Consider the following 25,042-nt stretch of genomic DNA (forward strand, 5'->3'; position numbering starts at 1 on the left):
ATATATCCCAGGGAGATCCCCTCCTCTTTTCAAAGCCGTTGGAGGTTTTGGGCAAATGGAAGCGTTTCATTTCGGTTTAAAACGGGAGTGGTATTCCCCCCCCCCCCCCACCAAAGAATGCAAGGCAAAGCGCCACCGTTCCATTTGTAACCGAGCAACTACAAATGAAAAGTACACGTTTTGTTTCTGTTCGCCGCGTTCGTCTGGCTTTTCAGGGGCGGGCGCCACCGGGTGTATCAACTGCACCGAGGGCTACTTCATGGAGGACGGGAGATGCGTGCAGGCCTGTAGCACCAGCTATTACTTGGACCACTCTTCAGAGCACGGATACAAATCCTGCAAGAAGTAAGTGGGCCCGCCCCCTTCAGCCCGAGCCCTTGGTCCCTGGGTCCTTATTTGACCCTCTCCATAAATAATACGAGACAGAATTACTAACCATGAACGAAGGTTCCAACATCTACCTGTGGACACTGCCCTACAGCTTTAACCCAGCTTCCATTTAACATTCTTTGTTTTTCTCGCAGGAGCACTTAAAACCTTTAAGGTAGTATTTCTGTTCCAAGTACGGGCGTCCTCCCATTTAAAATCACACACCCTGGGGCACCTGGGTGGCTCAATCAGTAAGCATCTGACTTGGGCTCAGGTCGTGATCTCATGGTTCACGAGTTTGAGCCCCAGGTCAGGTGAGCTCGAGCCCCACTTTGGGGGAGCCCCGCTTCTCTCTTTGTCTCTCTCTGCCCCTCCTAGGATTCTCTCTCTCCACCTGTCACTCGTGCCTTCTCTCTCTCTCTCAAAACTAAATAAATAAAAATAAATAAATAAATAAGAAAATCACGTAGTCTACCTGCTAGGCTTTCTTTAATGGTGTCAGATGTAGCAATTACGGTAAGAAAAGATTTCTGTGTCATGGTCAAGTTTAAAACGTCATTAAGGCTGGGGCACCTGCGTGGCTGGGTTAAGCATCCATCAGCCTAGGTCATGATCTTGCCCTTCTCAGGTTCGAGCCCCACATCAGGCTCTGTGCTGACAGCTCAGAGACTGGAGCCTGTTTTGATTCTGTGTCTCCCTCTCTCACTCTCTCTGCCCCTCCCCTGCTCACGCTTTGTCTCTCTCTCTCTCTATCTCTCAAAAATATTTTTAAAAATGTTTAAACTTCATTGAGAGGTTGATGGCTGACATCTTTTCTTGTACCCAGTGTGTGAAAGGACGATGAATTCTACGTTTTCCCCACAGATGTGATGCCAGCTGTCTGACATGCAATGGTCCGGGGTTCAAGAACTGTACGAGCTGCCCCAGTGGGTATCTCTTAGACCTAGGGACGTGTCAGATGGGAGCCATCTGCAAGGACGGTGAGTACAGCCTGCTCATTTTGATCCTCTGAGCAAAGGGTCACCTTTTAATATTGATATCTAATACCTTTCCACTCAAAGAAACTACCAAGCGTGAGTTAGATGAACAGGCCCGATATCTTGTCGGCATCCATCCGTCTTGAACTCACACCTACAGTGGGTTTGGGTTTTGGTTCATTTCTTTCAATTAAAAGAAGAAATGAATCACCTATATAGTTCTACTGGCCAAGAGGGCACCAGTTAGCTCTTTTCAATTAGCAAACTTTGTGTGTGTTTGGTTTTTTTTGTTTTTTTTTTTTTTTTTACATTTTAGAGTTTTAGGTTCACAGCAAAATTAAGCGGGAAGTACAGAGAGATCCCATACATGCCCTGACTCCCCCACCCGTGACATACACACACACACACACACACCCTCGCCCACCATTAGCCTTCTCTACCAGAGTGGTAACCTTTGTTATAATCAATGAACCTTCATTCACACACCATTATCACCCAAAGCGATACCCGAAAGATATACTTTGGATATCACCCAAAGTCCTTAGTTGACATTAGGGCTCACTCTTGGTGTTGTACATTCTAGGAGTTTGGACAACTGTATAAGGACATGAATCCACCATTATAGTGGCATACAGGACACTTTCACTGCCCCAAAATTCCACTGGGCTCTGCCTTTCCCTCCCTTCATCCCTCCCGCTTCCCCCCAGAACCTACTAGTTTTTTCTTACTGTCTCCATAGATTTACCTTTTCCAGCATATCATATAGTTGGAATATGCAACCTTTCTCAACTCGTTTTTTCATGTATTTATTTCCCACCTTCCACCGTATGTGCTTTTGATCAGATTTTTTTTTAATACCATGTATATGAAGATTTATAGCCTGCGTTTGATACTAAGCATTAGACAAACATTATCCTTTGTTTTTACAAAGTTCTCTGACACTTCAGTTTTAACGACAGCATAAAATTCTATCACGGGACGATGCCGCTTGATTGCCACTCCCTTTATTTGGATCATTTAAAATTTTTTAGGGGCGCCTGGGTGGCACAGTCGGTTAAGCGTCCGACTTCAGCCAGGTCACGATCTCGCGGTCCGTGAGTTCGAGCCCCGCGTCGGGCTCTGGGCTGATGGCTCGGAGCCTGGAGCCTGTTTCCGATTCTGTGTCTCCCTCTCTCTCTCTGCCCCTCCCCCGTTCATGCTCTGTCTCTCTCTGTCCCAAAAATAAATAAACGTTGAAAAAAAAATTTTTAATTTTGATACGTGACAATCAAACGGTATCTGAATACTTCATGAAGCCTGTGGGGTAAGGAATTAATGATAGAGCCAGGTAGAGAGCTTAAGACTTCTAAATGTTGGCTCATTTTTCTTCTCTCCGCACACACGCTTCTCAACCAAAATGCTGGGACCGCACACCTTCTCCAAAGAGTCACAGTAAATTGGTTTTGGTTTTGGGGTGCTGTCTAGGCATGGATATTTTTAGAAGCTTCTCAAGTGTTTCTAATGCGCAGCCAGGTTTGGGAACAGTTGGCTGTTCCATTCCCCCTGACGTGATGAATGCCAAGCCCTCTCCTATTTCTAGCCTCAGTTTCCCCATTTACAAATGAAGAAATTTAAGTTATTCCAACTTCAGCATTTTGTGAACTTTGACTCCGTATAATTCACATGGAGGGGGCCCTAACATTGGAGCCTGACGCTTTATGCAGACACGCATCTCAATGACATAGAAAGCATTTTGAACCATTGTTACTTTTAAACATCTATGGATTGTTATGAAAATAGAAAAATAAAATTTTAAAGTATGCATTTGGAACAGTCTTCCCGGACAAGAGCACTTCCCTTGGTTTACTATTTGCCTTCCTCTGAATGGGCGCTCTTCTAGAAATTTCACAACAGGTACAACAGTGCTCTGGTTGGGAGAATGTGGATTCAGAAATCAGAATACTGTCGTTCATTTCTTGGGCTCCAGATCTTGGGCAGGTGATAAACTTCTCTGGGCCTCACTTCCCTCATCTGTAAACATGAGGAGGCTAATACTATTGACCTTGTCTGGTTATTCTAAAACTTCCCATTAGGAATTTCAAAAAGATGTCAAAAAGAACCAGGCAGCTGATGGCACCTATAGAACATGATTGATGGTCTCATTTCCTCGGAGCATGATAGGTGACTTTGTGTCTTCATAGCTTTTTGACTATAGGATGGGTCCAACTGGGACAGACCCAGTCAGGCTCTGTGTTCTCACCACACAACACGGGGACAGAGGGTTGGGGTGAGGGCATCCCAGGGACCATGTAAGTATCACTTTTTGCTTAAAACCATGGTTCCCTTCTAGCTGGATGTGACCAGAATGTTTAAGTTAGTAACAGAAAACAGAGGAAGATCCACAGTCGCTTGAAATTTTCACCTGTAGCATTTGGTACCAGGCATGGCCACGTCTGCGATGCTTTACCTGCCTTCTTTAAACCATGGGAAACGTGGGGATGAGTTCTGCCAACTGGCACTTTGGTAGGAGAGGCGTCCACTTTCAGATCAGCTAAATAATGAGAAATAATGAGATCACTGATGGCTCACCAGGCTTTTCAAATCACACGGCAATTGCATTTACGGATTCGTGATTTAGTCTCTCTCACCTGTCATATTTCAATGATTCTAAGACACACTTTTTTTTTTTTTTTTTACATCGTAACATCTCTGAAATCAGATGCATCTTATACTTTATGCCTTTGACTTAGTCACAGTGATGGCTAGCCGACTGAGTCAGGTGCGCGGTTGCTACTTCTTGTGTTGAATTTAACGGGAGTTCAGAAGCGCTTCGAAAAATTAAACGAGTGTTTACTATCAAAGGAAGAGTTTTTGCCATAAGCACAGAAACACAACAGCATAGTTATATAACGAATATTTTAACCTTGCGCTAAAAAATAACACCATAGTTATATAACTAATATTTAACGGACATTTCAAGAAGGACAAAATTACTATTCTAATATTGATGAGAATGTAAGAAAGAAGCATGTTTTTTTCTGGGCAGAGCTTAAAATGGTGGTGCATCTTACATCCAGGGTCTTGGATTCAATGAAATATAATATAAATGGCTGTATACTCTCTGCTCTGGGTAATTCTGAGAAGAAAAATTCCGTGCTTATGTTATTATTGATTTCTAATTTATTCTTTTTTCTAACCTTTTTTTTTCCCTTTCATAAATGACACCAATCACATTTACCATTGGACTGCCATCTCTCTCCTTGAAAAACAATGGTGTTGACTGAAATCACTTTGAGCGGACCAAATTTCCTCCTTGGTGACTGTTCCTCAATGATCTCTTCCACTCCCCCAATCTGCCTCTCTGGCCAATCACAACCTTCTTCCGTGTGTACATCATGCTGCTCTCGTCCTCAACTCCCCCCCCTGTCTTGCTGACTTCCTGGAAAAGCCACGGAAGAATCCTGGGCCGAAGGAGGCTTCTGTATGCTAGTGAAAAAGAACAATCTGTGCCAACGGAAGGTTCTTCAACAACTTTGCTGCAAAACATGTACATTCCAAGGCTGAGCTGCGATCCTAGATTTCTTTGTTCCTGTAGACTTATAGATTACTCCATATTATTATTAAAAAGAAAAAAAAACAAGCAAAAAAAAAAAAAGCAAGCCACCTCTCTCTTTTTTGCTCTCTTTTTCTCTCTCTCTCAAATTTGTGCAGGGAGATGGTGAACTGTTTTGTCAGAACTTAAATGGAAAAAAAAAAAAATAAACCTACAACAAGCCTACCTTTTATAACTGGGTGTTTAGTGCTAAACAGCCAGAACCACAGAGACAGTATTGTATGACCAAAGCATTTGATGCCAAAATTTGACGTTAAAGTAATGATTTGATTTCCTGCCCTGGTTTTGAAGGTCCATTTTTCCCCCCTTTGCATTTACTTGCTTGTTTCCCCTTTGAGATGCCTAAAAATACCTTTCAAAAACATCACAAGAGCAGACATAGATCAGAATCAAAGAGAGAGCTCTTGCGTGTGTCATTTTTCACCGTTTGTTGGGGGAAATGGCACAAAACTGGACCTGAGGGCATTCAGAACATCCCGCGGAGTTGTGTTCAGTGTCGTTTTGTCTTAGTTTTTCACAGTTGAACATTGATACTTTTCCACGCATAATTGACTGCGTGCATTATGTGCTGGTTTTGGCGTTTGACTCACGCGATAAGTCTGCTCCACTGGTTTCATCAGATAGATTTGCTGCTACTGGCTTTTCCATTGCCGATTGGGTGATTTTACACACAGCTGGTCAAATGGGATCACTCTCTACGATCAGATTGGTGATGGACAGAAAGCAAAGTTACACCAAATAGCTGAGACCGATCCAGCTCCCCTGAAATCTGGAGTGTTCACTCTGTGGACCCCTGCCCAATCTCTTGGTGCTATCTGGCCATTATCCCCGTAGCATTTTTTTGTTTGTTTGTTTTTAAAGGCCATCAGAAATTCCATTTATTGCGATGGGAAGCATTTTGGATAGGATGCGGGAGATTTCTTCCTTGAGTCCAAAGTTTCTAAAAGGTCCTGTATTTTTTAAGAAATGGAATTATTTAAATACTATTTAAGCTCGTGCCCAAGTTGGCCGGGCAATGTTTCTCAATGGTGCTTATTAGAAGTTTTATCATTTTGTCATTTTAAGAAAATAAAACTGGAAATTGAATATGGGTGGCATGATTGTACCCTCCTGGTTCTGTTATTTCCCACTCTTCTGTCCCTCTTCCAACTGTGCTATGTTACATCTGTCCACTGGATGTCAATGAGATCATGTGTTTTCTTGGAAATCTTCTCACCGGTTTTCTACAAACTCCTAAACAACATCCTGGAATCTAGCAGACTGAATTTTGTGAAAACTATTTTGGATCAGTGGTCAGAAATGATGCCGGATAGATCTTTTTACCGATTCTGAGTTTCTCTGTTTAGGGGAGGACAGACTCATAACAAGTTTCTTCGTTTTTCACATCAGAGCTCCATTGGTGACCTCATTTGCTTTGGGAGTGACCGGCCATCTTACAGGCTTTATTCTTTTGACAGCCTCACTTCCAAGATATCACTAGGCCTCACAGCTGAGAACAGGGATGATCTCAATATAGATTATTTGGGGAAGGAGCTGGGAAGTGGATGCGAAGGTCCCCACCCACACAACACTCTAGTGAAAAGCCGACCTTGAAAACAGTCATTCCTAGACATCCAAGTCATTACCTGACCATAGGTGATTAATTATAGTCTAACGACCCTCTTCACAGCATTGTAGTGATACTGAGTCGCATAGTGATTCGTAAGTAACTAGGGAATCAACGGATTTTGCCGACCAACTTTCGTTTTCGTAACACTGCAGCAGGCCCTTCCGACCTGAAGAAAGTAAGTCCATCCAGGGTATGGCGTATAGAGCCTTACATTTAAAGGCACAGCCTCTACATGGACAAACGTAAGCGCAAGCCTAAAGCAAGAGCGGGCAGATGGCAAAACCAGATTTGCCTGCAAAGGAATCCATTTTCCTGAACCAGCCCATACTGCTTGAGGCACAAACTTACTATGATCGGAAAGATAAAGACCATGTCTGTGTTCTTAGACAAATAACCCTCAAAATGACAGCCAAATTCATCGGGGTCCACCAACGTACCTGTTTCATTCCCCACCGACCATGCAGGCACACGTCACGGAAATACTGGTCTAACTGCTAGTGTGTTACTGCCTCGTTTATCTACAGAATATTATTAACTAGAACATAATGCTTTCAAAGTTTAAGTTAATGTTATATATTATGTATAAATATATATATTCATAATGAGATATATGGAATGGATAGTACAAAGTTTGGAGACTTCACAAATGCTCTAACCTTCTAGAGACAAAAGTCCTATCTTCTGTTTTCTTTTGTCTTTTTATTTTGAATTAGTGATCCACTGTTAACTCCAAATCCACTTTTACTGAAAAATACTGTACATGTGTAAAATGTTCAGTTGTTTTTTTGTAAAATATAGCAGAATGATTGTAATTGATACTGGCCCAAATCAATGTTATTCCATATTTTATTTTTTCTATTAAATTAACCTAAGTTCCTGTTTATCTGATCTGTTCCTACCCACGGGTAACTATCTCTGAGAGGGTGAGAGAAGGAGAAACTTCTGTTTCCACCTGTGGCCACATAGAAGCTGAATATAAAGGATGGAAGTAAATGGACCATCTGAAGGTCAGAAAAGAAAGGGTAAGCAGAGGAAAGAGCTGAAAAGGAGAGACGGAGTAACGGCAGTATAAGAAAGGAAGAGGTTAGACTCGGTCCCGAGCGGATGTTAATTCCCGTTTTCGGAAAGCCAGCTGGTGGGGAGGGGAACTGTAAGAACTTGGTGTCCAGACCCACACTGGGGTCTGTACTTTTTAGCAGCTTGTGCAGATGGTCCAGTATCTGGGCCATCTAAGCGCGCCCTTTCCCTGGGCTTCCCCCGGGGTTTGGACTACTGCATACCCACCAGTGTGCGTGTGGAGGGGTGAGGACCCAGGGGCTGGACCCAAGTAGGTGGGGAATGTGAAGCTTTGAAAGGGGAGAAGGCTGCACTCAATTTTCTGATATTCTATGTAAAATTGACCGTGGCCGTAGCCCGGGAAGCCTAGAAGGTAACTTAGTCTAAAATACATCTCCCGTACATGCCACAGGGTGAGACTGTATGGCTTATAGATCTTTGAGAACCTTCCTTGAGATGCAGACACTAGCTTTGAGATGTCAGTGCCCTGCCGCTTCCGCAGAGAAAGGAGACATCAGTGAAAACAAGATCCAAGTTGAGCTCCAGTTAGGTTGAAAGGGATACTAAACGGTGTAAGAGAGCTCCACTGTCATGAAATCCCATTATGAGAATGGCGGGGCAGCGGGAGGGAATGAATTTTATTGAGCACTTACTAGGTACCGCCCAGTGTGGGGGTATAGAGTGTACGCATGCTAATGTAAACTTCCTTAACTCTCACAAAAAAACTCTCAAGCAGAGGTATGCCCTGTTTACACATTAATCGTTACCTTCTGTTTACAAACAAGAAAGCTGAGACCCATGGGCTTGAAATAAATTGGGATTACATAACCAGACACAACAATTAAAATTCAACAGTGAGACAGTGAACGTTCACTAGTGAATTCTAACTCTCAAACGAATGGGACAGTAAGTTACTAAGTCCAGACAGGCAGAATTCCTTTGACTGGAACCGATCAGGGTAAAGTTCCTAGAGTCAGTGCAACTAGGATTGGTTCTTGGGAGCTATGGCTGAGGCTTAGCTGAGCAAGGAGGAGTGTTAGCAGCAAACTTGGTATTGAAGAGATGGCCCGGGGTAGCAAGTCAACTATTGGCATGGCTTCATCTGGTGGCTACATTGCTCCAAAGAACAGTGATCTGACATCTGATGGGTTAGTCAGGAAGGATCTACATTTCTACGCTGCCCAAAAGATGAGTAGAGTGGCCCATCCTCAGCCCCCATACCTGTGGCAGACCTTCCTAATCACCAGTATCCATCTGGGGATTGATCAGCCTTGCCTCTCTTTCCACAACCCCCCCACCCCGCCCCCAGTGTTAGGGGGGCCTATCATCATGCTGCTGATCTCTTCTGTCAGACTCCTTGTTTTCCCACCCAACCGTCTACTCTTCACTTTGAGGCTCCAGCCAACTGAGTACAAGTGGATATCAGGCAGCTAAAAGAGAAGGAGGCACATCTTATTAACGGCTTTCATACCATCATTCGGTCTCATGCAAAGAGCAATGACGGACGGCAGTGCGATGAATAATGGAGAAAATCAGAGGCAGCTGTAAACCATGACCTGGCCAGTTTAACACTCCCTCCTCCTTCCGTCCTCTAATGCAAAATGGCAGAGGGAACTTCAAGGCCAGCTGCCGCTTGACCTCACCTGGCCCAGGCTGGGCCCTGGGCCCCCAGTCAGGATATGTCAATGACAGAAAGTAGAAACCTGCTTCCGGTCGGCAGCCAGGCCCAAATGTTTTTGCTGTTGCCAACCCGTAAAATCTTAAGTTCTCGGCAGAGTACTTTGGAGCTGGTGACAAACTCCCTAGGGCATAGCCAAGATGGACACCTCATTTCCCTGTGGCTCGTTGGAGCCAGGGAGCACTAGAAGCGGGACTGTGAGGTACATGAGCATGTCCCCCCTTCGTCAGGAGAGGTGAAGATCTGTCCCAGAGTCAATCTTGGGCAAGAAGGATACAGTCACGCAATATCCCGGCATCTCAGGGGGCCAGTCTGGGAACTGGGAACACTCGCAGTTCCTTCCCGCGCTAACTGCGGAGGACTGAGGACACTTGTCTTATAACTGAAGCATTTTCTTACACGGTCTTCTCTCTAAAGGAGGCCATTTTGAGGGCGATTGTTGCTTTTTCAAAGCCGGGTATCGATCAACCAAAGATATTTTGAATCCCCACTTTGAAAAATCCCCGGAAACGTTTCCTGGGGCCTAAAGTGTACTTTTTTTTTTTTTTTTTTTTTAATTTTAGGAAAGAGTACATACGTTATTTTAAGAATATGCTTGAAGGCTGACAGAGTTTTACTTTAGGGAAAACTGAAAGTTTTATTTCATTTTGGCTTTCACTTGGCCCACACAAACACAGAGGCCTATGGAGAAACTTAGCAAGATTCACAGCTAGTAAAGGGTGGGGCTGGGACTGGAGCCCACAACCTCAACCTTCTGCACAACACTGCCTCCTTTTGAAGAATGCCAGGAAAAAACAAGCCCGTATCACATACACCGCAGGGGTTAAGAGCCCTTTCTCAAGTGCAGGTAGAAGACACAACGGATCCCTGGACTTGGCTTTTTCTCTTCATGAGCTCAAGTTAATTGCTTCCATAAATAATAAGTCCCTGTGGTCCTTCTCGCCCTCTACAAGCTTATAGTCTAATGGGGAGCACAGACACAAAAATACGAAGCTATTTACGTGCCTTCAAAAGGGCGTAAAAATATTGTGGGGGAGTCCAGAGGAGCAAGCTCACTTTACCAGTTAAGTGCTAAACGTTCCATGCCCTTGCATTACAAGCTTTCTAAGGGGCATCCAAAAATTGCGTGCTCCATTAAAAATACTATTACCTTGGGGCGCCTAAGTGGCTCAGTTGGTTAAGCGTCCGGCTTCTTCTCAGGTCATGATCTCATGGCTCCTGAGTTCAGGCTCCACACTGGGGTCTGTGCTGACAGTTTGGAGCCTGGAGCCCGCTTCGGATTCTGTGCCTCCCTCTCTCTCTCTGCCCTTCCCCCGCTCTCTTTTTCACACTCTCTCTCTCTTTCTCTCAAAAATAAGCATTAAAAAAAGATTTTAATACAGTTACCTCAAAATATGCAAATTCAGATGATATTTTAATCAAATACCTACAAAATGCAACATGTCAAAACTAGACCATTACAACTCAACTCTTAAGGAACCACATGCAATTGGGGTGCCTGGGTGCCTCAGTCAGTTAAGCGTCCAACTTCGGCTCAGGTCATGATCTCGCCATCTGTAAGTTCAAGCCTGCAGCGGGCTCTGTGCTGAGAGCTCAGAGCCTGGAGCCTGTTTCAGATTCTGTGTGTCTCTCCCTCTGCCACTCCCCTACTCTCTCTCTCTCTCTCTCTCTCTCTCTCTCTCTCTTTCTCTCTCTCTGTCAAAAATAAAGAAGCATTAAAAAACAAAAAAGAAACCACATATAATTAATTTAATGTAGGATAAAGGTAATTTAAATATGTTTGACATGATGTGAGACTTATAGAGGCGGGAAAACCTACGATCTGTTGGGATCTTAATATAACTCTGCAAAGAAGGGAGAAATTCACTATTCATGCTCGGGGTGGGGAGTTAGATTTATATATATTCCTCATCTCTTCCCTCAAGATTTCTACCTGTAGCTCCAAATAGCTACTTGACATTTCCCTTCAGATAGCTAATAGGCATCTCAAAATTAACATGTCCCAGACAGACTTCAGATTCCTGAATCTCCTTAATATCATCACCAAATGTCTCCCACCCCATTCATGGTATTACAACCCAGCCACCCGGTTGCTCAAATCCAAAATCTTTTTTCTTTTTCTTTTTTTTTTGTCCCCAAATCCAACCCATTAGCAGGGTCCCATTAATCACGCCTTTCCAATAGATCTCTAAATAGTCCATAGTTGTAATTATGGGTCAAGCCGCCATCGTCTCCGTCCAGAACGACTGCAGGAGCCTCGTAAGGAGGCTCCCTGTTTCTCTTTCCTCCTTTCTTTTTCTCTCCAGCCCCATCCGCTCTCCACAGGGAGAGCAGAGCTGCTATTACAAACACAAAGTCAGATTTCGCCTCTTTCTTCCTATTTCACTCGAAGTCACGTCTGAACTCCTTACCTGCGCTCTTTCTCATCTCCTTTCTTGCCGCTTCCCCCTACTTACCGCGTTCCAGTCGTAACAACTTTTTGTCCTGCAAGCCAAGCTAGCATGTTTGTGCCTCAAGACCCCTGCCCTTCGCCCGGCTGGTTTCTTCCCATCCTGCAGGTCTCGGTTCAAAAATAGCTGCCTTGGAGAGCAGTTGCCTCCACCACTCACCCCACGCCTGCCCACCTTTTCTGGTCTTTTCATGGCACGTGTCACAACCTGACATTCTATGGTTCCTTTGCTTGTTTACGGTCAGTCTCTCCCAGTAGAATGTCAGCACCGTGCAAGCTGGCGCTCCGTCCATCTTATTCACAGCCATAGCTTGTAGGCGTAGCACGGGGCCTTCCCTGCCTGATCAACGTTCGCAGAATGGATGAATAAAAAGGCTAAAGGAAGAAACGGCATTTGACCCGAGTCTTGAAGGATAAGCAGGAATTTGTAAGTCAGCGAAGGTGAGGATGTTGAAGAAGGATTCTTGGGAGAGAGAACCAGTTCGAAGGGCACAAAACCATTAAAGTGTCTGTGGACAGGGATGGCAAGGAGGGGGCAGGGTAGGCACTGGAGGCAGAGGATGGAGAGACAGTGGAGGGCAACTTGTAAAATACTGTGGAGGGGCTGGTGCCCTCCTCCCCTCCCCTTGACAGAGTCCTCAACCCTCTTTTCAGAGAGGCTAAATGACGTGCTCAAGGAGACCGTGTTCGGGGCGCCTGGGTGGCTCAGTCGGTTGGGCATCCGACTTCGGCTCAGGTCATGATCTCGCGGTCCGTGAGTTCGAGCCCCGCGTCGGGCTCCGTGCTGAGAGCTCAGAGCCCCGGAGCCTGTTTCAGATTCTGTGTCTCCCTCTCTCTCTGACCCTCCCCCGTTCATGCTGTCTCTCCCTGTCTCAAAAATAAATAAACGTTAAAAAAAAAATTTTTTTTTTTTTAAATAAAAAAGGAGACCGTGTTTGCTTCGGTCCCTGGAGGACTGACACCTACACTGAGCCAGCTAAATGGAAGGACAGGGTGCTAAGCACAGCTCAGCTGTCAAAATAGCTCACATGAGAGGGGGCAGCCCATAGCTTCTCTTCACTGTGATATCCATGGCCGGAGCAACATATTCGGCAAGGCCTGTTTGCAAGATGATACTCGGGGACAAGAGCTTGCTCAGAATTCTCTTTTCCTTCTAAGGAAAAAAAAAAAAAAAGCAAACCGAAACACTTTGCCCTCCAAATCGTCACCAGAGGAGAGTGAAAGGAAAGAAAGTGATATGCTAGCCCCTTTCTTCCCGAATGATGAAAACAACAATAATAACTCCCACACGTGAAGTGCTTCCCGTGGGCTAAGTTCCGTGCTGCTTGTTTCGTATGGGTTATTCCACTCAGGACCATGAATAGCCCGATTTTATCCTCTTTTTACAAATGGGAAAGCAGGTGACGTAATTGCCTAAGGCACCCCGGTGATAAATGGAAGATCTGGGATTAATTTAAGCCCAGACAATCTGATATCGGAATCTCCAGGAGAAATACAGGAGCCAAGGAAGATGTCTGTGAAAACAGCCTTCGGGCTATGACCACGGAGCTCGCGTGAGGATTAAGGATTTTAACTGGTGACGTCTTTCAGGGCCCCCACTATCTCTTGTGAATAGAGCAACATCCACCCAAGACTACGCACCATGACCGTACATGGCACTTTCTGTGACCAAGCCAGGAGTGGGTATCAGGATCATTATGAGAATTCATAGCAACCGACGGGCCGCGTGGGCAGAGGAAATTAGAACGGACCTAAGGGGAACGAGGCAGTGGCTGTTAAGAAATGAGGATGCGATGCCTCTTTTCGTGCTAATTTTTTTCTATCCGGGAGGCCATCATTTGCGTTTTTCTAGCCCCAGATGAAATGAGACAGAAATCGAATGGAGATATGGGGAACAGAGCGAAACATTACAATGCTGAAGTCATCACATAATACAAATTCCGTGAGTTCCTTTGATAAATCTGGTAAAAGATAAATTCCTTCCAGGTGGTATTACCTAAGACTTTCTTGCCACCTGCATCGTAACTGGTATAATAAAACCTACTCAAAGAACGTAAAATTTTTTGTTACGTATAAGAATGTGCTTTGCAACTTACCTGTGTAGTGAGAAGAGCCACAAGCCTAACAAACCCAGGAGTTACCTTGACCATTTCTCCCCACTCCTACGTCTGCCCCATTGGCAGGTCAAGACAGCTCTGCGTCCAAAATATGTCTCCGCTTCATTTCCTGCCCTTCACTTTTACTACCCCCCGTTCCTCATCAAGCTGCTTCCGGGTCAGGCGACTTCTCACCGCGACTATTGCAAAACTTCCTTTCTAGCCTCATCTAATGCACCCTTTGTGTCCACAACTCCACACGTTCCTACCTTTTTCCCTCCAATCTATTCCACACAGGAGCCAGAGTGCTCTTTCTAAAAATTCAAAGCTCACATGAGGCTCTGCTGTTTAAAACCCTCCCATGGCTTCCCATTTCCCCTTGGATAAAGTCGAAATACCTTTATATGGCCACCAAGGCCATGGTCAGTCTGACCTACCCCACCACTCTGAACTCATCTCATGACATTCTTCATCTCCCATATTTTCCAGCCTCAGTGACTTTCCCTGATTTTTCCTTTATGCTTTGTGCCTTCGAACTTTCCCACATCCCATTCTTAATCATCTACTGATGGATAATATTTATTATCTGGGCCTCGGTTTAATGTCACTTCCCTGGGGGCGCCTGCGTGGCTCAGTCGGTTAAGCGTCCGACTTCAGCCAGGTCACGATCTCGCGGTCCGGGAGTTCGAGCCCCGCGTCAGGCTCTGGGCTGATGGCTCAGAGCCTGGAGCCTGTTTCCGATTCTGTGTCTCCCTCTCTCTCTGCCCCTCCCCCGTTCATGCTCTGTCTCTCTCTGTCCCAAAAATAAATAAACGTTGAAAAAAAAAATTTTTTTAAATAAAAAAAAATAAAAAATAAAAATAAAGAAAACTAATAAAATTTTTTTTTTAATGTCACTTCTCTGACATTTAAAAATCCTCTGTTTTGGGGCGCCTGGGTGGCGCAGTCGGTTAAACGTCCGACTTCAGCTCAGGTCACGATCTCGCGGTCCGTGAGTTCGAGCCCCGCGTTGGGCTCTGGGCTGATGGCTCGGAGCCTGGAGCCTGTTTCCGATTCTGTGTCTCCCTCTCTCTCTCTGCCCCTCCCCCGTTCATGCTCTGTCTCTCTCTGTCCCAAAAATAAATAAACGTTGAAAAAAAAAATTTTTTTTTAAATAAAATAAAAATTTTTTTTTAAATGTCACTTCTCTGACATTTAAAAATCCTCTGTTTTTTCTAAACAAGGTTAGATCTCCTTATTATAAGTTTGTACGGGAGCCTCTACTTTACTTTCACATCAATTATAAATATCTAGTTAATTGTAGTATTTCTTTGATATAATGCTCACTACAAAGTTTGTTCCGTGGGGGCAAAGTCTATAAACTTCTTATAGCCCGTAAAGCTAGCAAAACGTCTATCCTAGACTCGGTATTTGACAACTCTTTGATCAATAGATGAAAACGTCAATGAATGAAGAAATCAGTAAATAACTGAGTACATGCATGACAGGGAGGAAATAGCCCTGGCCCAGACACTAAGACAACCAAGTTCTCATGCTGATCCTGAATAACTTCAGTGTAGCTCTATGTCTATACCTGTTTCCTCATCTTCAACATCATCCCCTTGAATCATTCCAGCCCTTGTGTTCAGCGTAGAAGAGAAGTCCCAGGAGATGTCATGGAGAGTCTATCACTGTCCGTAAAACACATGTAAAACCTTAGGCACAAACCCGATAAGGCTAACGCTTTAGGACCTTGCCACTAAGAGTGTCCAGCAACAAGAGTGGCTGGTTTGGGTAGTAGAGTAGCAGAGTTCTGGAGTGTCTCCCTCAGAGTCCTATCCATGTGTCATTCACTGCTGTGAAGGTACTTTGCAGATGGAATTAAAGGTTATTATCAAATAACTTTACAATCAAGAGATTCTCCTGAATTATCCATGTGGGCGCAAGGTAGGGTCAGTCAGAGGGAGAAGCAGAGAAGGCAGAGGAGAGAATTCGATTCAAGATGTGAGGACCTGACTTATGGTCACTGGTTCGAAGATGAGGAAGGGAGCCGCGAGACAAGAAATACCTACAGCCTCTAGAACTGAGGACAATTCCCAGCCATCAGGTGGCAGGAAACAGGGACCTCAGTCCTGAATTCTGCCGTCGCTATGAATGAACTTGGACCAGACGCATCCCTAGAGCCTCCAGAAAGAATGCAACCTGTGATACCTTGTTTGCAACCTTGAGAACCTGGAGCAGAGGAGCAGCTGAACAGTCGTGCCCAGACGTACGACCTACAGAAGTGCGAGATAATAAGTGGGTGTTTACGTAAGCCATAAAAAAAAATAGGTAACTTGTCACAGCAGCCATCAAAAACTAGTACATATTTGTGTTCCTTTACAGCTGACGTCTGAGGGGCAGGCTTCCGGTTTGTCACACATTCAGGGACCTACTCAGATGTACTCCCGAGACGGAGTCTGGTGAATGCCACCTTTGCATTCTACCTCTGCCTTACTCCAGATGGCTGGTATCTCTGGGAAAGGAACTTGTCCACTTGTCTGGTGCCCTGATTTGGGCAACTGCCGCCCAGGGGACAGCTCTAGATCATGTGGCTATGGTAGCCACCGGCACTTCTGTTTGGAGTCTCAAAGGCCTGGGTATATTTGCATCATTTAAACGCTGCTGTCTGAGGGTCTGGCTTTCAATCCTCAATCCCGGAGGCACATGAGATCCTCCCCTTTGGGACCCTGACAGCTCTCGGTACACCCTGAACTTTTGAGATTCACTAAGAGTATAATAGGCTGCTCAGCCAATCAGAGATCTGAGAAACAACCCAGACCTCAGGCAGGATTGAATGATAAAGTTCATCTCCTACACAAGACCACTCCTTCAAGACTAGGAAGGCGGCTGTTGTATCTTATGCAGAGAAATCAACACAGAAAGTCAAGAAAATGAAGAAGGAGAGTCACATGTTCCAAATTAAAGAACAAGATAAAATATCAGGAAAAGCCCCTAATGAAATGGAGGTAAGTGATTTAGCGGCTACAGAGTTCAAAATAATGTTTATAAAGATGCTCCCCAAACCGGGGAGAAGAATGGATGAAGACCGTGAGAACTTCAATAAGGAGATTGAGAAAAATATATGAGATTACCCGTAGAAGTCACCCAGCTGATGAATACAATAACCGAACGAAAAAATCCAATAGAAGGGCTCAACGGCAGACTAGACGAAGCAGAAGAATCAGTTAACTCATAGGGCAGGGGAACTCAGACAATTATAGCAGCAAAAGATGAAAACACACACACAAACGAAGACAGCGTAAGGAATTTACAGGACACTATCAAATGGACAAACATTTGCATCACAGGACTCTCAGAGGAAAAAGAGCAGGCAGGAGCTCAAGGACCAGAAAACACACTTGAAGAAGAAATGGCTGTAAACTCTTCTAAACTGAAGAAGGAAACGGGCACCCAGATCGAGGAAGTTTCGAGAGTTTCAGATAAGACGAACCCAGAGAGACCCACACCAAGATGCGTTACAATTAAAGAGTCAAAACTCGAAGGCAAGGAGACGATCTTAAAAGCAGCAAGAGGAAAACAAGGGACATACAAGAGAACTCCGTAAGACCATCAGCAGACTTTTCAGCAGAAACTCTATAGGCCAGAAGGGGGTGCCATAACATATTCCGAGTGCTGAAAGAAAAAAAAAAATTTCCAACCAAGAATACACCGCACAGCAACGTTGTCATTCACAACTGAAGAAGCGACAAAGAGTTTTCCAGACAAGCAAAACCTAAATTGGCCTTAAAAGAAATGGGGGTGCCTGGGGGGCTCAGTCTGTTAAGTGTCCAACCCTACATTTTGGCTCAGGCCATGATCTCACAGCTCGTGGGATTGAGCCCCGTGTCAGGTTCTGTGCTGACATAAATATACGGTAAAATTTAGAATATCTAATGTTGTTAAGATGGTGAATTAATCACTTATAAAGCTGGCGTGAAGGGTAAAAGACAAAAGTAGTAAAAATAACTATAACAGAAATAATTAGTTAAGGGATACGCAAGATAAAAGTGTGTAAATTGTGGGGCACCAGGGTGGCTCAGTCTGTTGAGCATCCGACTTCGGCTCAGGTCATGATCTCGCGGTTTGTGAGCTTGAGCCCCACATCAGGGTGTTGGTGCAGAGTCTGCCTCAGAACCCCTGTCCCCCTCTTTCTGCCCCTCCCCTGCTTGCCCTCTCTCGCTCTCTCAAAAACAAAGAAAAACATTGTTAAAAATAGAAGTGAATTGTGACATCAAAAACAAATCATGGCGGGGGTGGGGGGGGGTAGAATGTAGAGCTTAGGATCTGTTTAAACTTAAGTTGTCATCAACTTAAAATAGATTATTTAAATATAAATTGTTACCTAAGGCCATATGTAAGCGTCACAATAACCACAAAGCAAAAATCTATAGTATACACGAGAGGGAGAAACGAATCAAAACACACTAACTATAGAAAATTACCAAATCACACAAGAGCAAGAGAGAAAGGACTAGAAAAACTACAAAAGAGCCAGAAAACAATAACAAAATGGCAATAAGTATATACCTATCAACAATTACTTTAAATATATACAGACTAATTCCTTCAATCATAAGTCAGAGAGTGACTGAGTGGATAAGAAAATGAGACGAAGCTACGTGCTGTCTACAAGAAACCCACTTCAGGTGTAAGGGCACGTACAGAAAGTGAAGTTATAGAAGAAAAATATCCCATGCAAATGGAAACCAAGAAAAAAAAAAAAAGCTGAGCTAGCTACATTTATATCAGAGAAAATAGATTTCAAAACAAAGGCTGTGAGGAGAGACAAGCCCATTACATAATGATAAAAGATTAATCCAACGAGAGGATGTAACGTTTGTTAATATTTGTGCACCCAACATAGAGGCCCTTAAATATGTAAAGCAAGTATTAAGAGACCTAAAATGAGAAACAGCAATACAATAATGGTGGAGAGTAGCAGAAGACCATAAGAGACTACTCTGAACAATTATATACCAACCAACTGGACCGACTCTGAAAAAATGGAGAAATCCCTAGAAACATACAACTTACCAAGAATGAATCATGCAGAAACAGAAGATCTCAACAGACCAATTACTAGCAAAGAGGTTGAATCAGTAACCAAAAATCTCCCTACAAAGAAAATCCCATGACCAGACTGCTTCACTGACGAGCGGTATGAAATATTTTAAGATTTAATACTAATCCTTCTCTAACTCTCCCCAAAAATAGAAAAGGAGGGAATGCTTCCAAACCCATTTTATGAAGCCAGCATTGCCCTGATAACAGATCAGACAAGGACTCCACTGAAAAGAAAATTACGGGTTCATCTTCCTAAAGGACATAGATGCAGAAATCCTCAACAAAATACTAGCAGACTGAATTCAACAACACATTAAAAGGATCATACACCATGACCAAGTGGGATTTACTTTAGGCGTGCAAGTATGACTTAACATCTACGAATCAATTAATAGGATTCACCACTTTAAAAAAAAAAACAAAGGATAAAAAAATCATACTTCCATATATGCATAAAAAGCATTTGACAAAATTCCACATGCATTTCTGATTAAAACTCTGGACAGAGTGTAGAAGGAACATTACCTCAACATAATAAAGTTTATATATGACAAGCCCACAACTAACATGAGATACAATGTTGCAAAGCTGAAAGGTTTTCCTCTAAGATAAGAAAGAAGACAGGGTGCCCACCCTCATCACTTTCATCCAACATGGTATTGGAACAATTAGGCAAGAAAAAAGAAATAAAAGGCGTTTGATTGGAAAGGAAGAAGTAAAACTGACACTATTTTCATGTATTGTATAATATATTGAGAAGAACCCTAAAGACTCCACCCCCAAAGATTTGGAACTAAAAGCCAAATTAGGTAAAGTTGCGGTATATAAAGTCAATATACATAAATATATTGCATTACTATACACTAATAATGAAATGATAGAAAAATTAAGAAAATAATCTCATTTACAACTTCCTCAAAAAGAATAAAACTCCTAGGAATAAATTCAACCAAAACTTCTATGCTGAAAACTATAAGACACTGCTGAAAGGAATTGAAGAAGACACAAATAAACGGAAATATATCCTGTGCTCATAATATCAAAAATTAATATCGTTACACTGACCATACTACCCAAGCAATTTACAGATTCAGTGCAAACCCTATCAAATTCCAACAGCATTTTTCACAGAACTAGAACAAGCAATCCTAAAATTTGTACAGGCACACAAAAGATCCCCAGTAGCCAAAGCAATCTTGAGAAAGAACGCAGCTGAAGGCATCATGCTACCTGATTTCAAACTGCATTACAAAGCCGTACTAATTAAAAGAGTATTGTATTTCCATAAAGGGCAAACAGAAAAGTCAATGGAACAGAACAGGGAGCCCAGAAATAAACCCACTCTCGTATGGTCAATTATATTCTGACAAGGGGCCGAAGAATATACAATGTTTTGAGAAAAGGACAGTCTCCTCAACAAATGATGTTGGGAAAACTAGATGGCCACATACAAAATAATAAGACTGGACCACTTGCGTAAACCATACACAAAAGCTCAAAAGGGATTAAAGATTTGAATGAATGTAAGGCCTGAAACAATAAAACTCCAAGAAGAAAACATAGGTGGTAACTTCCTTGCCATCAGTCTGGGCAATGATTTTTTAATCTAATACCAAAAGCAAGGACAGCAAAAGCAAAAATAAATAAGTGGGACTACAGAAAACTAAAACTCTTCTGCACAGCAAAGGAAACCATCAACAAGATGAAAAGACAACCTACTAGTGACTAAAGGAGAGAAAATATTTGCAGATCATATATGTGATAAGAGGTTAATATCCAAACTACATAAAGAACTCCTACAACTTAATAGCAAGCCCCACACAATCCAATTAAAACATAGGCAAAGGACCTGATTAGACATTTCTCCCAAAGACCTATAGATGGCCAACAGGTACATAAAAAGGTACCCATCATCACTAATCATCAAGGAAATGCAAATGAAGACCACAATGAGGTATCACCTCACGGCTGTTCAAATGGTATATCAAAAAGACGGGAAATAACAAGTGTTGGTGAAGAGGCAAAGAGAACACATGCCCTGTTAGTGGGAATGTAAACTGGTACAGCTACTATGGAAAACAGTATGGAGGAGCCTCAAAAAAATTAAAGTAGAACTACCAGATGATCCAGCAATTCCATGTATGGGTATATAACTGAAAGAAATGAAATGACTAACTCAAAGAGATACGTGTACCCTCATGTTCATTTCAGCATTATTTGCAATAGCCAAGATATAAAAGCCACCTAAGTGTCCATTGATGGATGAATGGATAAAAGAAATGTGGTATAACAGACAAGAGAATATTATCCAGCATAAAAAAGAAGGAAATCTTGCCATTTGTAATGACATGGATGGACTTTTAGGGCATTCTACTAAGTGAAAGAAGTCAGATAAGAAAAGACAAATACGGTATATTCTCACTTATATGTGGAAAAACAAAAAGAAAAAGATGAAAAAAGAATCATGGATGTAGAGAACAAATTGGTGGTTCCCAGAGGTAGGGGGTGGGGAAATAGGTGAAGGAGATCAAAAGGTACAAACTTCCAGTTATGAAATAAGTCAGTCATGGGGATATAATATATATCATGGTGGCCATAGTTAATAACACTGCGGTACATATTTGAAAGTTGCTAAGAGTACATCTCAAAAGTTCTCATCGCAAGGAAAAAAAAAGTTTTATATATGGTGATGGGTATTAATTACACTTACTGTGGTGATCGTTTTGCAATATATACAAATGTAAAACATTATATTGTATACCTGAAACTAATATTAGGTCAATTAAGCCTCAAAATTTTTAATAAAAAATTTTAATTATAAAAAAAGAAAACTAATACAATTAGACCAGACCCACTCAATCAGAATACGTACTTCTGCAAGATTTTAAGATCATTTGTGAGCATATCAAAGTTTAAGAAGCCCTGTCACAGATGGGTACTTCTTTCCTGAATTTGAGATGCCTTCTCTTGATTTACATTTACTGAAAGCCACTACTGCAAACTTCATGTTCTTAACTAGTGGACGCCCAGGAATTAGGCAACTGAGTACCAGTCCTTGGCTGGCCATTAACTAGTAGGGCTGCGGCAAGTTAGCAACACTTTAAATTTTAAAAAGCACCTACTGAACAGCTAGAATGTTCTGATCCCCAGCCTGTAAGCCCGATCAACCAGAGCTATTAGGCTGAAGATGTGTATTGGCAATTTGTTTATAGGCTCCCCAAACTGGCTTTCAGCAGTCAACCAGGAAACAAAGTGCGCCCATGCATACTTAAATAATCCAGCCATTTCTTAACAAAATATTAGCAAACTGAATTCAACAGTACATTAAAAGGATCATATACTATGATCAAGTAGGATTTGTTCCAGGGATGCAAGGATAGTTCAATATCACAAATCAATCACCATGATATACCACCTTAACAAAAGATAAAAATCATGTGATCATCTCCATAGATGCAGAAAAAGCAACTGATAAAATCCAACACCTTTGCACAATACAAACAATGTAGATATAGAGGAACCAGATCTCAACACAATAAAGGCCGTATATAACAAACCCACAGCTAACATTATACTCAACAGTGAAAAGCTAAAAGCTTTTCCTCTAAGATCAGGAATAAGACAATAGTAAGAATACTTACTCTTATCACTTTTATTCAACATACTATCGGAAGTCCTCATCATAGAAATCAGACAAGAAATAAAAGGCATCCGAATTGGCAAAGCCATAGTGAAACTGTCATTATTTGCAGACGACATGATAGGATAGATAGGGGACCTAAAGACTCCACCAACAACCATTAGAATAAATGAATTCACTAAACCTGGAGGATACAAAATATTCAGAAATTTGTCACCTTTCTATATTGTAATAATGAAGTAGCAGAAAGAGAAATTAAGAAAACAATCCCCTTATTAAGGAGAGCACTTGTTGTGATGAGCACATGTTGTATAGAAGTATTGGATCATTACATTGTGTATCAGAATCGAATATTACACTACATGTTAACTAACTGGAATGAAAATAAAAACTCAAGGGGAAAAACCCCAATATACAATTGCATCAAACAGAATAAAATACCTAGGAATAAATTTAACTATGGAGGTAAAAGATCTATACTCTGAAAACTATGAAATATTGATGAAAGAAATTAAAGATACAAATAAATAGAAAGATATACTATATTCATGGATTGAAGGAATATTGTTAAAATGTCCATACTACCTAAAACAATTTATGATTTAAATGTAAACCCAAACAAAATGCCAGTGGCATTTTTCACAGAATTGGAACAAATAATCTTCATTTTTTTTTATGGAACCATGAAAGACTCTGAATAGCCAAAGCAATTTTGAGAAAGAAGAATGAAGCTGGAGGAATTGCACTTCCTGATTTCAAGCTCTACTATAAACAATATGGTATTGGTACAAAAACAGACAAACGAAGACATGGAAGAATTGAGAGTCCAGAAATAAATCCACACGTATACAGTCAATTAGCTTATGGCAAAGGAGGTGAGAATATACAGTGAAGAAAAGACAGTCTCTTTAATAAATGGTGTTGGGAAAACTGGACCACTACGTGAAAGAGAATAAAATTGGACCACTTTCTTACGTCATATACAAAAATAAACCCGAAATGCATTAAACATTTAAGTGTAAGACCAGAAATCCTAAAACTCCTGGAAGAGAATATAGGCAGTAAGCTCTTTGACATCAGTCTTAGCAATATATTTTTTTGGATCTGTCTCCTCAGGCAACAAAAGCAAAATTAAACAAATGAAACTGCATCAAGCTAAAAAGCCTTTGCAGAGTGAAGGAAACCATCAACAAAACAACCTGCTTAATGGGAGAGGATATTTGCAAACGATCTAACCAAAAGGGGTTAATATCCAAAAAATGTAAAGCATCCCTACAAATCAATAGCCCCCCCCCCCAAAGTCCACAATTTCTCACAAAAGAAATCACAGACGGCAGACACACGAAAGCATGCTCAACATTTCTAATCCTCAGGGATAAGCAAATCAAAACCATGAGATGTACCTCACACCTGCCAGAATGACTATTATCAAAAAGATAAGAGGGGCGCCTGGGTGGCGCAGTCGGTTAAGCGTCCGACTTCAGCCAGGTCACGATCTCGCGGTCCATGAGTTTGAGCCCCGCGTCGGGCTCTGGGCTGATGGCTCAGAGCCTGGAGCCTGTTTCCGATTCTGTGTCTCCCTCTCTCTCTGCCCCTCCCCCGTTCATGCTCTGTCTCTCTCTGTCCCAAAAATAAATAAACGTTGAAAAAAAAAATTTTTTTTTAAAAAAATAAAAAAAAGATAAGAAATAACAAGTATTGGTGAGGATGTGGAGAAAAAGCAATCCTCATGCAGTGTTAATGGGAATGCAAAATGGTGTAGTCACTGTGGAAAACAGCATAGACTTCCCTCAAAAATAAAAATAAAAATAGAACTACCACGTGATCCAGCAATTCCACTTCTGGGTATCTATCCAAAGAATAGGAAAGCACTAATTCCAAAAAGTATATACGCACTGCTATGATTATTGCAGCATTATTTAAAATAGTCAAGATATGAAATCAACTGAAATTTCCATTAATGGCTAAATGGACAAAGAAAATGTGGTACAAATGTACAATGGAATAGTACTTATACATAAAAAAAGAATGAAATATTGCCATGTGAGACAAAATGGATGGACCTAGACGGTACCATGCTAAGTGAAACAAGTTGGAGAAAAGCAAATACTGTGTGATGTCACGGATCTGTGCAATCTAAAAACAAACAAAACAGACTCAAGTACGGAAAACAATCTGGTGGTTGCCAGTGGGAAAGGGGGGTGGGGATGGGAGAAACGGGGAAGGGGACAAAAGGGAGACGCTTCCAGTTATAAAATTAAAAAGTCACAGGGGTGCGACGTACAGCATAGGAAATGTAGTGAGAATATTGTAACAACTGTGTACAGGGACAGATGGCAGCTAGATTTATGGTGGTGATCACTTGGTAATGTATATAAACGTTGAATCACTCTGTTCTACGGCTGAAACTAATGTGATATTGTATGCCAACTACTCTTCAACTAAAAACAAACAAACAAAGAGCCAGCTCCCCAGTAAGCTCTGCCTTAGT

The 25,042-nt window shown here is 42.2% G+C and overlaps 1 protein-coding gene and 1 long non-coding RNA gene across 13 annotated transcripts in view; one reads left to right on the forward strand and one right to left on the reverse strand.

The window, feature by feature from the left end:
- The window catches only part of PCSK5 (proprotein convertase subtilisin/kexin type 5), a 461,238-nt gene that overhangs the window by 305,541 nt on the left and 130,655 nt on the right, over positions 1–25,042 (forward strand). For 8 of the 9 annotated variants that reach the window (XM_023243354.2, XM_023243355.2, XM_045043151.1 and 5 more), the window contains 2 exons: positions 216–345; positions 1,234–1,349. In XM_023243354.2, coding sequence (XP_023099122.2) covers positions 216–345; positions 1,234–1,349 — 246 coding nt within the window. Of the gene's footprint in view, positions 1–215; positions 346–1,233; positions 1,350–4,773; positions 7,429–25,042 lie in introns of those variants that run through there. The other variant, XM_023243356.2, reaches the window with a different exon arrangement.
- The window catches only part of LOC123381610, a 63,514-nt gene that overhangs the window by 23,625 nt on the left and 14,847 nt on the right, over positions 1–25,042 (reverse strand). The window lies entirely within an intron of this gene.

Source organism: Felis catus, chromosome D4 (genome assembly GCF_018350175.1).
Source record: "Felis catus isolate Fca126 chromosome D4, F.catus_Fca126_mat1.0, whole genome shotgun sequence".
Lineage (NCBI taxonomy): Eukaryota > Metazoa > Chordata > Mammalia > Carnivora > Felidae > Felis > Felis catus.